Source organism: Aspergillus multicolor (assembly GCF_047715735.1).
Source record: "Aspergillus multicolor strain CBS 133.54 unplaced genomic scaffold BDW74scaffold_1, whole genome shotgun sequence".
In the NCBI taxonomy this organism is placed as follows: domain Eukaryota; kingdom Fungi; phylum Ascomycota; class Eurotiomycetes; order Eurotiales; family Aspergillaceae; genus Aspergillus; species Aspergillus multicolor.
This window is the reverse complement of record NW_027395952.1, coordinates 2166515-2180266: the sequence shown is the minus strand read 5'-3', so window position 1 is coordinate 2180266 and position 13752 is coordinate 2166515. Positions and strand designations below refer to the sequence as shown.

At 52.4% G+C, this 13752-nt stretch overlaps 6 protein-coding genes across 6 annotated transcripts; 2 read left to right on the top strand and 4 right to left on the bottom strand.

Moving 5' to 3' along the window:
* Nucleotides 1-920: 920 nt before the first annotated feature.
* BDW74DRAFT_164839 (DUF5427 domain-containing protein MTC1) lies at nt 921-2499 on the top strand (the record flags this gene model as incomplete). Its single annotated transcript, XM_073726322.1, has 2 exons — nt 921-1467; nt 1517-2499. 2 exons carry the CDS (start codon nt 921-923, stop codon nt 2497-2499), a joined length of 1530 nt encoding a protein of 509 aa, XP_073590025.1.
* A 184-nt stretch (nt 2500-2683) lies between these two features.
* BDW74DRAFT_7366 (5'/3'-nucleotidase SurE) lies at nt 2684-4318 on the bottom strand. The gene is made up of 3 exons (XM_073733586.1): nt 4243-4318; nt 2996-3963; nt 2684-2931 (listed from the first exon to the last, which is right to left on the bottom strand). The coding sequence occupies exons 1-3, from the start codon at nt 4252-4254 to the stop codon at nt 2868-2870; spliced, it is 1044 nt and encodes a 347-aa protein (XP_073590024.1). The 5' UTR covers nt 4255-4318; the 3' UTR covers nt 2684-2867.
* Nucleotides 4319-5641: 1323 nt separating this feature from the next.
* On the top strand, nt 5642-9030 carry BDW74DRAFT_142734 (uncharacterized protein). The gene is made up of 5 exons (XM_073722768.1): nt 5642-6328; nt 6390-7515; nt 7563-7671; nt 7718-8043; nt 8090-9030. The coding sequence occupies exons 1-5, from the start codon at nt 6102-6104 to the stop codon at nt 8690-8692; spliced, it is 2391 nt and encodes a 796-aa protein (XP_073590023.1). The 5' UTR covers nt 5642-6101; the 3' UTR covers nt 8693-9030.
* BDW74DRAFT_142731 (DUF2462 domain-containing protein) lies at nt 9031-9694 on the bottom strand. The gene is made up of 3 exons (XM_073722767.1): nt 9523-9694; nt 9338-9425; nt 9031-9243 (listed from the first exon to the last, which is right to left on the bottom strand). Exons 1-3 carry the CDS (start codon nt 9576-9578, stop codon nt 9109-9111), a joined length of 279 nt encoding a protein of 92 aa, XP_073590022.1. The 5' UTR covers nt 9579-9694; the 3' UTR covers nt 9031-9108.
* Nucleotides 9695-10331: 637 nt separating this feature from the next.
* BDW74DRAFT_172763 (alpha/beta hydrolase) lies at nt 10332-11134 on the bottom strand (the record flags this gene model as incomplete). Its single annotated transcript, XM_073727644.1, has 2 exons — nt 10332-10682; nt 10733-11134. 2 exons carry the CDS (start codon nt 11132-11134, stop codon nt 10332-10334), a joined length of 753 nt encoding a protein of 250 aa, XP_073590021.1.
* A 485-nt stretch (nt 11135-11619) lies between these two features.
* Nucleotides 11620-13621, bottom strand: BDW74DRAFT_7348 (RTC4 family protein). Its single transcript, XM_073733582.1, has 2 exons — nt 12189-13621; nt 11620-12138 (listed from the first exon to the last, which is right to left on the bottom strand). The coding sequence occupies exons 1-2, from the start codon at nt 13457-13459 to the stop codon at nt 11868-11870; spliced, it is 1542 nt and encodes a 513-aa protein (XP_073590020.1). The 5' UTR covers nt 13460-13621; the 3' UTR covers nt 11620-11867.
* Between the last annotated feature and the right edge of the window lie 131 nt (nt 13622-13752).

The window sequence follows — 13752 nt, the reverse complement described above, 5'->3', positions numbered from 1 at the left end:
TGTGTATGTACCTGCTAAGGAGTGACTCATTGAGGGATAGGATGGCGAATTTATACTTGGGAATCAGGGACGGAGTGAGTCCGATCATGGCCCACCAAGCAACCCCGCGTGGACTGCGGGAACGGAGGGTCCGCGGCGGGCCTGTTTACATCCTACCATCTACACTTCTACACATCTTTCCCAACAGTCGTTTACGATACCACGCCCATCAATACCCAGACCACTCGTAAAGCTTGCCGATGGCTTGAACGCTCCCTTCAAATTGATAGGAGCTATATGATTTAGTTGTAGCATCGGTATCACGCCCGGCGTCATTCCGCTGTGCTCCGCCCTCGGCCGCATTCTCTCTGATCATGAACATGATGAAAGAAACTTCAGAAATTCTACCATAAGCGAGCAACGGTTTCGCTGCTGTCCCACTCCCAAGTCGAATGCATAGACGCCGTTTTCTTGGTTGCTAGGAGGGCGCTTGCGAAACGGTAATATGGTGCTATTGAATGCTGCTCGGTAGAACTCAGTAGGCGGTCGATGGGATATAAGAAACTAGAGGGACAAGGGTTACTTGGCCTTTCGGAGCTTAGGTGCAGGAGATTTCCATTGCTTGTGTGCTGTGACTAGTTGTCATAACGTCGAGTTGACTCTGGCTGAAGCTCAATAAAAGGCTAGACAACCAATTAGTCAAGAGAGGATCTCTTCGTCAGACTAGTATTATACCAATCAGTACAACCTCAAAACAAACCTTCCAGCTTAAAGTTGAAGGCAGTGATAGAAGTTCTCTCGACCCTGTGCTCTCTAAGCTGTATGCACGCTAAAGCTTCTTGGCGCAGGCCGTAGGTTCTCCACCGCTCCAGCAAATAAGCACAACAACCCGCGTCATCGCAGCTCCCATTATCTCATCCAAAACACAAACGAAAACCACAATGCCCCCAAAAGGCGCGAAGCCCACGAGTGACGAGCTTCTCGCTCAGTTCGACAATCTAGGCCTCGAGACCGCGACAGAACCCTCGACGAAGCCCGCAGCTACCACCGCAACTACCGCCCCTCCCCAGTCCGATGAGGATATCCTGGCCGAGCTGGGATCCTTGGCAGCTCAGCGCCCTGCCAGTCGGGCTGGAACTCCGCGAACATCAACGCATGAGCCAAGAGCATCAGCAAAATCGCCCAAACCAGCGACACCCGCTGGCCGGTTGAGTGAGGATAAGCCCGCGCCTCGAAAGTCCGGAGAGAGTGGTCGATACAACCAAGCCGCAGATGCGCAACCTGCTCCTAGCCAGCAACCGCCAGCTGAGGAAAAGACATCTAGTGGCGGCGGAGGCTGGTGGGGAGGAATTTTTGCGACTGCGACGGCGACTGCTTCTGCCGCTATGAAACAGGCTGAGGCTGCTGTCAAGGAAATCCAACAGAATGAAGAAGCTCTGAAGTGGGCGGAGCAGGTGAAAGGGAATGTCGGTGCACTACGAGATCTGGGTAATTGCTTCCGACCATATAAATGGCATGCTTATACTGACATCGCTAGGCGGCGAGCTTCGCAGCATGGCTATACCTACCTTTACTTCGCTCATCCACACGATTGCACCCCCGATCTCATCACACGAGCGTCTCCAGATCCACGTTACACACGACTTGTCAGGATACCCCAGCCTCGACCCCCTTGTTTACGCGGTCTTTTCTCGTGTCATGTCCCAGGTCGAAGGAGGCGATCTGCTAGTGATCCAGAGAGGCCAGGAATCCGCACCCAAGCGTGGGCAAGACAATAGCACATCAACCGCAGGCTGGCGTGACGGTCCATGGTGGCGCACTGTCACTCCAGGAAACCCCCGCAGCATTTCAGCCGTGTCCGGCCTTGTGGAGGCAACCAAGCTTTGCCGAGCCAGCGCGGAGGGGTACGCGGCTGAATTCTACGCCTCTAGGGGCGGGGTTGAAGAAGCCGCGAAGCAAGCCACCCAAGTGCTCAGCGAGACCAACCCTGTTCGGAGCAGCGACATTTTTCTCGCCATTCAAGCCGTCGCCCAGACAACCTCTACCGCTGACCTTTTCCAGACTGGCCCAGCAACGGAAAAGGCCGTCCCGCAGGGTGTAGTTGATGTCTCCGACGCACCAGAAGAAGAAATCACCTTCGCCCTTTACCTCCACGACCCTATCCACGGCATTGCCTTCCACACCGTCTCACAGGCCATTCCCCAGAAATGGGTCAACTGGCTAGACGCCTCCTCAGCTCCTGCACCTGACCCAGAGTCTGAATCTGCAGAGGGCCACGTGCCTCGCGCCGTTGTTCCGGAAGACATTGCGGAAATCGTCGAAAGTGGTGGCGTCGACCCCCGCGAGTGGGCGGCTGAATGGATTGAGGAGTCTATATCGCTTGCTATTGGTGTCATTGCGCAGCGCTACGTTGCACGCCGGATGGGCGTGGGGGAAGCCGCTGCTGCGAAGGGCAAGATGCGTGCTGAGCAGGCATCTGTTGTGGAGAGTGGAGCTGGGGAAGCTGCACGGGCGCTGTGACGTGGTGCAGCTTAATCTTACTTCTTAATATCTACCTCCCCCAATGCACTTCAGCCCGTTGCAAAGCTTGTCATTTGGCTTTTTCTTAGGTAAACGCTTATCTTGAGCTATATGATACTCCAATGATCGCCATTCCGTTTCTTCACTCTCTTGAGATATGTAAGACATCTTCATTTTGCTCCAGCCTTGAACCTTATTAGCCGTATGGACCTTTCAGGGCTAGAGCTCTTTTCAAGAATGCAGCCGTTCGACTCGAATGCAAGGAGAGTGTCAAAAACAAGGAACCGTTGCGGGTATCATTTTAGCAAGTAGGTATCTAGTAGTCGGAAATCTATCATAGGAAACCGATCTAGCCGTGCTATATCAAATCAAAGATGCAAAGGGCCCTCTAACCCCGGCACATACCAGAAGTTCGCGCAGAGAGGTGTCACACTAGATAATCCAAAATCAGCATTCAAATCCAGGGTCTGACTTGGGTGGGAAGGGCAATTCATACCTGGTGCTTCCGTTCAACACGGTATGCGCATCTGTGCCCTCTGGACTGTCCTGCAGAGCCTTCTTCATGTCCGTGAGCTGGGCGGACCACTTGAAATCGCGCGATTTCAGCGTCGAGGTCGAGGCAGGTTTCGTCCCATTCGTCTGACTTTGAACGCCGTTGCTGAGCATCGCAATATCCGTCTCTTTCTCCTTCTCCACGCCATTCGTAAGACCATGCCCATGTCCATACCCATTCACCCCATTCGCCAGCGCCTTCTTCCCACCCACACCTGCACCTGCAGCTGCATCTGCATCTGCATCAACCTCCGCATAAAGACACCCCTGCGACCAATAATACGGTAGCGTCCTCGTATACAGCACAGGCCGCGTCTCAACGTCCAGCCGCATCGGGATGTTCAGGTTATACAGCTCGACGCGCTCATCCCAGTTCTCCAGCAGATGGTGCACGATGCGCACGGCCAGCCGCGCGGCCGCCTCGATGATATCGTCTGGCTGTGGATCCTTGCTGCCGAACGAGACTGCGATCCCGCGCTTTCCGCATGTCGCGGCTTCAAGCGCGCCTCCTACGGTTCCGCTGGAGAGGTTGTAGATTGTTGATGCGTTGCGCCCGTGGTTCGGGCCGGAGATTACCAGGTCGATCGGGGGTCTGTCGCTGAAGAGGTTGAAGAGGCCGAGTTGCACGCAGCTGGCGGGGGTGCCGTTTGTTATTACCACCCAGGGCCATGAGGTTTCGCTCTCATCGGAGACTGTGTATGACTCGTCCCAGGTGCCGTCGTTGCGGAATGCGGCTGGGGGCACGTAGGTTGCTTTCAATGGGGCTTCGATGATATGCGCTTTGCCGATCCAGGAACGGGATGCGGCGGGGATGGCGACGGAGACGAGATGGCCGGCGCGTTGGAGGGCGTTGACGAGGGGTTGCACGTATGGAGAGAGGCGCGCCGAGGGCGGGCCGTCGTCGTTGACTAGCTGGGGATTCTGTTAGTCTGTTTCTAGATCTGTATGATGCGTCCAATTTCCATCATCCTTCCATCGGAGGCTCCCGATCTCGGGCCATGTCCGATCAGCCACCGCGCCGTCATCTTGTTTCTGCTCGATTGGGAGCGAATGGAAAGGAATGGTGAGTGCCTAATGCTGCTGGGCTTGGTCTGGTGACTTCATGATCACCAAAGGCATGACGGCTGCGGCGAGGCGAAGCAATGGATGGACGGCACTGATTCGAGCAAGGAAGCAAAAAAGAAAACATACCAATATATGCATCACAGGCGCCTTTTCCGAAGGTATTTTGAGTAGTGTTTCAATACTTGGCGGTGATAGGGTATGTATGTAGTTACGGCTTGCCGGATATAGTTATGACCTAAGTAAGAGGCAAACTGGGACCTTTTGAATTCGTGGAATCTTAGAACGATAACTGGCGAGGTTACCCATTTTCTTGTATTTATAGCTATTTCGGGATGAGCCCTTTTCATTGCCCGTTTTCTACCGATGTCACTTCTCGTCGTTCTCGACTTCATCGTCACGGTGAAGCTTTTGGGAGTTTGCGGGGAGAGAGGGATCAGGCGATGTATGAAATGAAATTACATATACGGTATAGGTGACAAGATAAGGTGAAAAAAGGTGTATAGAACAGGTATAGTATGGGACAAGACGTGCCCAGACTTAGATAGACAAAAAGAGGATTCGGTGAGCTCTCGTGGGGAACAATCTCCGCCGTCCAGACTCCAACCATGGCCAGCCGCCGCCAGAATCCAGAAAGCTGCCAGCTTACTTAAGGTGCGTGTTAAGGCAGATGTCGAGTCAGATGCCGAGCGATTTGGAATGGGAGCGAAAGAGGGAGAAGATCAGTTATGAGTGAGGCATGCCAAGATGGATCCTGATATAGTTCACGAAACAACAGTGAAGCGCCGAGATTTGGAGCGGCTGTAGCATGAATGATGACACAGAGTTTTCTGGTGGGTTCATGCCTCAAACTACACGGGGCTGACAGGGAGATCTTGGTCTGGGGCCTCCAGCTGGGCACCTCCGGCCAGGCTCCGGGCCTTCTACGGATGGTACGGAGTATTCTTTTTGCATCGCAGGAAGGAGAAGGCCGGCGTGCGCAATGCATTTGTTGAGGGGCGGGTACATTCTTTGCTTAGCCAAGCCGTGAAATGTCACTACTTGTTGGCTGTTGACTCAGTGTTGAGACTCGGACGGGCGTCCTGAGGTGATATTTACCCGTAGTTCCGCTCAGAGTCAGCTCAGGGTTAACCAAAGAATAACTCCGAACGGAACACGCTTCTAGAAGGGCGCCCTGGATCGGTCTTGGTAGCATACCATTAATCATGCTATTACTCCATCTCCGGCTGAGTAAAAACCGATCATTGGAGCGCATCCCGAACCTGGAACGAGGGTGAGGACGCTGTACTGTGCGACTGCGACGAGGGTCAGCTGGTCTGTTGGATGGGATGATCGTGCGTAATGCTGATAGCGAGCATTAAACATCGTATGAGTAAACCGGGCGTTATCTCGCAATGAGGGCTGGGTGATCTGGCTATAGTGACGCGGGCTATGGACTTGGTATTTCTTGGTGTGTTGGCGCGGTTGGCGATCATGAATTTGGAGGGAGGTTTCATGCCCAGACTGATCTGCCTCGATCTTCAGAGAGGTTGCAGTAGGAGCCATAGACTACACACAACACATAAAACACCGACAAAGACTCGCTCGACAGGAATTATAAAGACCAGCTTACTCGACAATTGCCAGGCATAAGAGACATAAAACTGAGACTGCTGGCCCGTGCACGGATATTATTAACAGTAATCACCGTCCAGTTCTGACGACTGCGCACCGCATCGGAGGCCGATCGCCTCAAGTCTGGTGGGGAACTTCTCTTGTCATCCAAATTTCTCTCCCTCTTTCCTTCTTCTCTCTCTCTCACATCGATCATCGCTACTTATCTGGAGGTATTCCCAACCTCCGGATTCCCTAACAATCCTCCATCGCCCGTACCTGACCTGTGTTGTCGCATTCGCGCAGCCTACAACCCTCCCCGACCACCTGTCGATTCGGGGACCTTGCCGGCTTCTCGCATATCACGACGCGCCCCCGCTTTCGGACTCCCCTGTATGGACTGCGAGAGTGCTCAGAACGCTGCGGGCATTGACCCCAAGATTCTCGATAGCTATCAACCAGATACCGCCTTCACTATACCGTGGGAAAACACAGGGTACGCACAGCCGCTGGATTGGGATACGAGCCAGGATTCAAACCATAGCGACTCGGAGTTTGCGGACTTGAGCGGCAACACCTCTTTACTAGGGCAGCCTGGCGACTACCACAGCGATGATTGCAGGTACGAACCGTACTGGATTTATGGCGCTTCCGGAGAACGCCGGCTAATGCGCTTCGTATAGTAGCAAGCATGCAACCTCGCCAGACAAGTTTGGGCTAGCGGAGGCCTCCGCTGAGGGGACCCTTAGCAGCACCGTGAGCCCCAAGACCTTACCTTCCGCCGACGATAACTTTCAATTGGACGAGTCATGGACGCCCTTAATGTTCAACAACATGATGACCGGCTTCCCGATGGAAGGGTCTCTGCTCTACCCATATGCCAAAGAGCCAACTAATACCGATGCATTTATTGTTGAGGATGGTACCGCATTGTCGCAGGGACAGGGGTTCTCTGATATTCCATCGGATCACTTCATGCCGTTCCAAAGCATTCCTCATGCGTTTTCTTTCGCGAATGAACCCTGGACAGAGCCAGTTACCAACGCCGAATCTCTGACGAGACAGTCTCCGATGGCTGTGGGCATGGGTTCACAGCCGTTCAACAGGAATACTAAACACCTGGACGGCTATCAAAATGCTTTACAATCCCTCGAGACGCGTTGGGTCGACAGCTCCGAGTCTCAAATGCCTAGCAACATGACCTCGCCCTCATCATTTTCCTCATTCCCGCAGCGGCCTTTCTTCATCAAGGATGAGGTAACGGCGCAAGACGTGGTTCAGTACAAATCTGAAAATTCGTCTGTTTCCGATGACATCCCTGGTACCTGTGATTTCTACTCTGCTACTGGAGGGGACGTCCCGGCTTTCGCAGATCGCCAACTGGAAGAAGAGTGGAAGGTTCAGAAGAGTGAGGCTTCTGAGGATTCAGAAGAGCCGCAGACAGCTACTGCGTTTGTTGTGAGTGAAGATCCAGAGGTTCTGTTCTCCTCTGTTCCTCCGAGTACGAGAGCCTCGCCTGTTGCTACGCAACGCCCACCTACTAGGCCCCAAGCTCTTGCAGTCCAGTCCGCTGCGATCAAGAAGCGCAAGAAGCGCAACCCAAGTATCGCTCTCAGCCAAGACAGTCACAAGCCGCTTCAGATCGTACAAGAGGACGGTCAAGGTGGCTCTATTGCTTCTGCGGATTTCGTCTCTCCACCCCGTGGTGCTCGTCGCAAGGGACCTCTGAGCATGGCTGGTAGGGCGAACGCCGGAATGCGAAGGAAGAACAAGGATACTTGCGTCCAGTGTCGGTTAAACAAGCGAAAGGTAAATATCTCGGTCATTCGTCACGAAGTGATGGCTAACGCGGTCAGTGTGATGGGAATGCTCCGTGCGAAGCCTGCCGTCCCACGCTGCATGAGCAGCCGTGTGCTCGGGCATGTTTCTCAAGCATTGTTGAGTACGGAACATGCAACTATATCTGTATGTTCAATACACCGTCAATTCCGCTCATTGCTAACTATTATAGCTCAACGAGCTATTAACCATCCTACACTCGATAAAGCTGGACGAGTCCGGTTAGACATTCCGTCCGAGTTTGACCTGAACAAACTGCTTTCATACCTTGGCGAGCGACAGGGCAAATTCAACATTCGTGCCAGCCAAGCGTGGGGCTCTCTTTACGTGCTTGACCTGGGAGAAACCTACAAGTTCCTCCGGGGTTTGAGCGAGTACAATGGCAACTCGCGCTCAAACTTCCTTGAGTTCATCGATCGACGGATCGTGGAATCGAAAGACAAGTCCAAGAACTGGTTGACCTGCGTTAAGGACTGTGATCCAATGCGCAATATCTACGTGAGTCTGTCGAAACTTTCAGTATGTTCCTCTTCTAATATTTTAGACCCTGCTTTCCCAATGGAACAACATGCCTAGCCGTGCCTGCTACAGTTTCGTCCCCCTAGAAGCTGGAGGCGAAGAAAAGCTGATGGACGTCAACAACGAAGAGCATCAGCGTGAGATTCTCCTCGCAGCGCAGCTCTCGCGTATCGTCTGCCGTATGCTCGAAGTCGAAGGTTTCCGCAAACTGGAGCGCGATTTCTACAACATCAAATGGAAACAGATCTCCCAAGAAACCCACATGAACTTCCTTAAGGAGCTGGGCCATATCCTTCTTACCCTCCGTTGGCGAGTATCCTGGTGGAGACGCCTCGGAGATGGCGGCCACGAGCCTGACCCGACCAAGCAGCACTATGTGGACCGTGTCGACTTACTGTGCAGGATCCTCTATGTTTACTACACCTGTGTCCTGGCCAAGCTACCGTCTTGGTGCGCTTCCGAGGTTCCTAAGGGCATCTGGTCAACCTATGCCGATGCGGAGAACCCTGTCTGGGACGACTTTCCGGTTGACCCTACAGACAACGGGTTCAAGGCTTGGGTCGAACGAGGCGCAGAGCTGATCGAGCAATCTGGAGCGCCCATTCGAGCTGGACGACCTAGGTCTTGATCAACCATCAGATCCGAACCGACCAAAAGACTGGCGGAGTGGTTAAGCTGTTATTTGAGATACCCCTGCAGCGTCGTTTTTTCCCCTGTTTATGACTTACGAATCTCTCATGTGCTTTTTTTGCTGTTTAAAAAACTCTTTGCATGATTCTCTTCTTGATTTGATATCGGATTGAACTATGATTCTCATTGCGCTGGCTGCATGGACATTTTGCTTTCAAGTACATTTACCCTCCTCATATATATAGCTGCACACCTGAGCTTAACTCTAGGTTCTTGGTGTTCTATTTGTATATAGCAAAAACCGCACTGCAGTAGAGTAGGTAGATGGGTATCAAAACTTCATTATGCATCATCTGCTAAAAATCCGGATATGTCCAACTCTCGGACCAACAGGTCCATCCCCCGTTTAATTCATTACTTCCCACCCTTCTTCTCCCCCTTAGCACCCGCGGCCTTCTTGTCCTTCTTTCCTCCCGCAAGCAACTCAAGGTGTCCAGCCCGCTGCGCAAGACTCCGTTCCGTCCTCGCAGTTAATCCGGCTGAGAGTTTCTGCACGCACATGTCAATCTACGCCCCTATGACATATGACCGTTGTCGTCTGTTGCTGTCCAGCAGACTAGTATGAAATGTGTATGCGACGAACCTTCGTAATCTTCTGCTGTTTAATCAGCGAAGCCTTCTTCGGCGCGATCTGGCTGTTACGGCCCTTCTTGGGGCCCAGGGTTGTTGGTCTGTTCACGCAGAACAGCTGTTAGCCGACTGTCTCTTGCTCGAACCGATATGGAGATAATGGTGATGCGATAATGCTGGATGGATGGATGGACGTACCGCTTCGCGCCGGAGCCAGGCTTTGCGGGAGTCTTTTTGACGAGACCTTGGGCCATTGTTGATGGAGTTAAATGAGTGAAAGGGCGTTCGAGGATGAGGTACTGCCAGCAGCACGGAGAGGAAAGATGATGTTGAGTTGTTGAGGTGCGTTTGGTTGCTGCGGCGAGCGGAGTGGGCTGCGGAGATACGAAAAATTCCCATGGGCGGTTTATCGAGCTTATCGATAAGATTATCAATCACGTGCTGACAGTGCTGCTATCAGCGTAAAGAGCCTTCTTTCTAGTACATGGTTAAGGTACTACGGCCAAACTTTCAATTGAGTTACTGAGAGCTTGCCATCGCTTAAGGTCATTTTTATTTGAGCTGTAACTTGATTTACGGCACTAAACCAGTCCCTTTCATGATTTCATCCCTCCCAGCCTATTTCGGGAAGCCACAGACCTTGGGTTGCCCTCTTCCACATGAGCTTTGTCCTGTGGCATATCGAGCTCCGTGACATGGCGGGGGAGACACTCGTGCCAACTCATAGACGGGATCTCAGCTGGTAGTTTTGGGAAGAGGCGGAAAGTACCTTCATTTTGTTGAACTAAAATGTTGCACTCCAAGCTATTATGTAGATGTTTCGATGAGGCCGAATAAACGAAGAAACGATGCTCAATCGTTAGATGTTGGGGGCTGTCAGAGGCCTCTAAGTGTCTCGTCTAACCCCCCTACTGACTAGTGGCCTACAGTATCCTCAGTATCCTCTTCAACTCTCAAATCACGGACTCACACCATCACAGCTTCAGACAAATGCCACGTCTCTAACATCATTGAAAGTATACTCCCTCAAGCTCCCTCTTTATCCAATCCACAACGACCGCCCCCATCCCCTCCACCAACCAAGGCGTATGCCCCGTCTTAACCTTCTCAGTTTTCATATCTGCCCCGTTTTCTCTAGCCTTATCGATCATCATCTGCTGCACAAATGAGGGAATTGCGCGGTCCTCCTCACAAAGCAGGTACGAGCTTGGGAGCTTCAAGTATGCTGCATCCGTGGCCGGCGCAATAGTCGTCGACCATGCGGCGGGCCGCAGCTTCGACGCCCAGGTTGCGCCGTCCGCAACATCATGGAAGAACAGCTCGAGCGGCGTGCTGGGGAAGATGGTCTTGTTGCTTTCCTAGCCAGGCTGTCAGTATATGCATTATAAGGAGAAAGTTGTGTACATACATCCTTAACATACCACTCCGCCTCACCCCCAAACGTCGAGACGAGACTGTGCCCGACCTCGGGTACGAAGGCCGATATGAAGAGGAGCTTCACGACGCCGCCTTTCTCGCTTCCTTGTTGTTTGATGAACTCGCCCACCCCGCTGTTCACGGGTAACCCGGCCCAGCTGTGCGCGATGACCACGATGTCCCTCCCCGCTTCGACTTCTGGTTTGATGAGGGCTTGCAGGGCTTCGATGTCTTCGGATAGGGACGTGACGGAGGAGGCTCGCTCGGATACTGACGGCCAGCTAACGCTCTTCGTGGTGTACCCTTGCGCATTCAGGAGGGAGGCGAGGGGGTCAAAGGCTGAGGCTGGGTACCAGGAGCCTGGGGCGAGGATCAGGGTTGGCTTCGTAGACATTATGTTGGTTAGGTTAGATTGAGGGTGTATAGCTGAGGAGAAGAAGTATGATACAGCTCAATTGCGGCATATTTGGGAGACAATGGCTTTATATGTCCTTTTACTCCGCAGCTGTGGGACCCTCCGGCTGTCTACTCTCTACAATGATAACCACTTGAGGCTTCGCGGCTTAGTGCTTAAGATCCTTGAGTGCCTTGTGCTAAGCTAGCATTCTAGGGCTGATGGGCCATGGCCGTTGATAGCCCATTGGTTGACTCGTCTATATAAGTGGCTCCGAGGCGATTAGCCTTGCTTGCGACAGGCCAGTAACCGTATGATCGGGCAGATGCGGCTAACCAGATACTTTTAATCAAGAATCTTAGGATGCTGCCCAGATGAGACATTCAGCTATGTACGTATATTGCGGCTGAAACTGAGCGCTACCTACCAAGTACGGCATGCCGACACATTACAGCTGAAGTCCTGACCCAATCATAGAAAGCGGCTTGATTCCGACTCTTAATTAGTCTAACAGATATACATCCAGCTATACTCCGAAATGATGCTATTCCCCATTAGCACGACGAAAATCGGACAATGAACTTAAACGCTAAGAAAGATGTACGCCTTGACAAACACAAACAGAGCTAGAAGAGGTATCTGAGAAGTAAAATCATAGACATGGCATGCAGACGCATACACCTCACAGACAGGCAGGTGCCCGAAAATGAAGACAAACAAGTAGCCGTAGAAGCTATTCAAACATCCCGCTCCCTTCTTGCTCCCCAACTGGCACGAAATCATTTGGAGCGGGATTCACCTTTTCGCCGAGATCAATGCTGTCGCGCATGATCTTGCGCGCGGAAGCGTCGTCGACGCCCATGTCCTCTTTGACCAACCTGACGGCTAGTTCGGGGACAAGCACGGCCTGTGTGTATCCAACAACCCCTGCTTTCTTCACGATATGGTCATCAGCCGCTAGGCGGCGAAGTTTGCGGGAATAGCGTGTGGTTAGTCGTTGGAGCCTGTAGAGCTGGTTAGAATTCGGTGCACATGATTATTAGGGGAGCCTTACATCTTCTCGGCCCCGCGAGTCCCATAGTAACCGCACGATAAAACCTCTAGTGCATCGCCTTCCAGTGTGAGTACGAAGTTCCTCGCCTTGCCATTTTTCAGCAATTCTTGCAGATAGTTTCGGTAGTATGACGGAGTTTCTGGGACCAGCAGTTTTTCAATATCAGCGAAATGTGACTCGATGCGTTGATCGAAGTTGTTCCAGTCGATAGTCGGGTACCCAGCGTTCTTCCACTCCTCGTCTGCTGTAGATAGTTTATGTGATGCGCAGAACTTGCGCTGGTCTCGAATGCGCTGTCTGGGCTGGGATCGGAATACGAGCAATGCCCCTGGGTCTACCGGCGCTCTGCACATGGGGCAAAGGTAATCCGCTGGGTTAAACATCTTGGGCATATCTTCCTCTTTCAATGTAAATTCGATGGAGTCGAAACTCGGTGCAGAACTCAGCGGAGACATAGTTTCGTCTTCCGAGTTGGCTATCTCGCGGGAAGGCGAAGGGCTGGGTAGGTTGTCAGGGTCGAATTCGAGAGGCACTTTGAACTCCCTATTGAGCTTCCCCTTCCACTCGTCATCAGAGCTCTCTGGCTCCGGCCCGACCGAAGTTAGGGAGGACTTTGGCGGCGGTGCACTCGAAGGAAGAATTGACTCAGTCATGCTCGAGTCCAGCGTCTTGCGACGCCCAAAAGTAACGCTGCGCCGCTTCTTGATGTTCGGTTGCGACCACATATCAAACATCTCCTCTTTGATGTCCCCAGAGCCAAGCATCTTCTGCGACGAGCGCTTGAGGCTCGAGCTCGGCGATGACTTGATGTCCTTCTCGAGTTTGATGCCCCTCTCAACTTCGATACCCCTTTCGCCTTTGACGCCCTTCTCAACCTTGATGTCCTTTTCAGCTTTGATCCCATTCTCCAATTTCACATCCTTCTCCTCATCCTTGATAGCCTGAAGCTTCTCCTCCAGCGTCAACTTCTGTTCAGCCTCCCTCTTCACCCGAGTCTTAGGTGTCCCCAGTCCATCGCTCAAATCGACATCTGAAAAGCCCTCCTCGTCACTCGTACCGATCGGTAAAGCGTAGATGTCCTCTTCGGCTTCCACCTTCACCGGCTTTGTCTTCTGCTCCTTTTTGATCGACGTTGTTCTTGAGTTGACCTTTCGCTTCTTGCGGGGCGTTTCCCAGTCGCTCTCTTCGATCCCGGAGCTTGAGAGGGGGCTCTCGATGTCGTATTCGGGCTTCACTTGTTGCGACTTCGCTTTAGGTCGTAGTGTAGGCATGACGGCGGTGCAAGGAAGTAGACTGGAAAATCCAGGATTGTATGTTTAAGATACTGGAAAACCAGGAACCTCCGGAGCGGAAAAGGGGAGTTTGAGGATAAATAAATCGCAAATTGGTCCGCAGTAGTGTAATATGGCTCTTTGTCTTGCAGGGGTCTGAGGGAATTGTGAGAGACCAAAACGCGCTGAGAGCGAGGTTACACGCGGGAGGAACTTCGCTGAACGAGCTTCTCCGCATCCTTTGTTTCTTAGTGTCTTGGGCTTCTATACTTGGGTACAGGGCCAAAATGCTG

Bases quoted from the DNA above. Each gene is read 5' to 3' on its own strand.
- BDW74DRAFT_7366 (XM_073733586.1), bottom strand. The intron at 2,932-2,995 runs GTATGAATTGCC...TGGATTATCTAG, and splicing joins GTGTTGAACGGAAGCACCAG to TGTGACACCTCTCTGCGCGA.
- BDW74DRAFT_142734 (XM_073722768.1), top strand. From the start codon at position 6,102: ATGGACTGCGAGAGTGCTCAGAACGCTGCGGGCATTGACCCCAAGATT. The intron at 7,672-7,717 runs GTATGTTCAATA...TAACTATTATAG, and splicing joins CGGAACATGCAACTATATCT to CTCAACGAGCTATTAACCAT. The intron at 8,044-8,089 runs GTGAGTCTGTCG...CTAATATTTTAG, and splicing joins ATCCAATGCGCAATATCTAC to ACCCTGCTTTCCCAATGGAA.
- BDW74DRAFT_142731 (XM_073722767.1), bottom strand. From the start codon at position 9,578: ATGGCCCAAGGTCTCGTCAAAAAGACTCCCGCAAAGCCTGGCTCCGGC. The intron at 9,426-9,522 runs GTACGTCCATCC...CTGCGTGAACAG, and splicing joins CCTGGCTCCGGCGCGAAGCG to ACCAACAACCCTGGGCCCCA. The intron at 9,244-9,337 runs GTTCGTCGCATA...ATGTGCGTGCAG, and splicing joins AACAGCAGAAGATTACGAAG to AAACTCTCAGCCGGATTAAC.
- BDW74DRAFT_7348 (XM_073733582.1), bottom strand. From the start codon at position 13,459: ATGCCTACACTACGACCTAAAGCGAAGTCGCAACAAGTGAAGCCCGAA. The intron at 12,139-12,188 runs GTAAGGCTCCCC...CCAGCTCTACAG, and splicing joins ACTCGCGGGGCCGAGAAGAT to GCTCCAACGACTAACCACAC.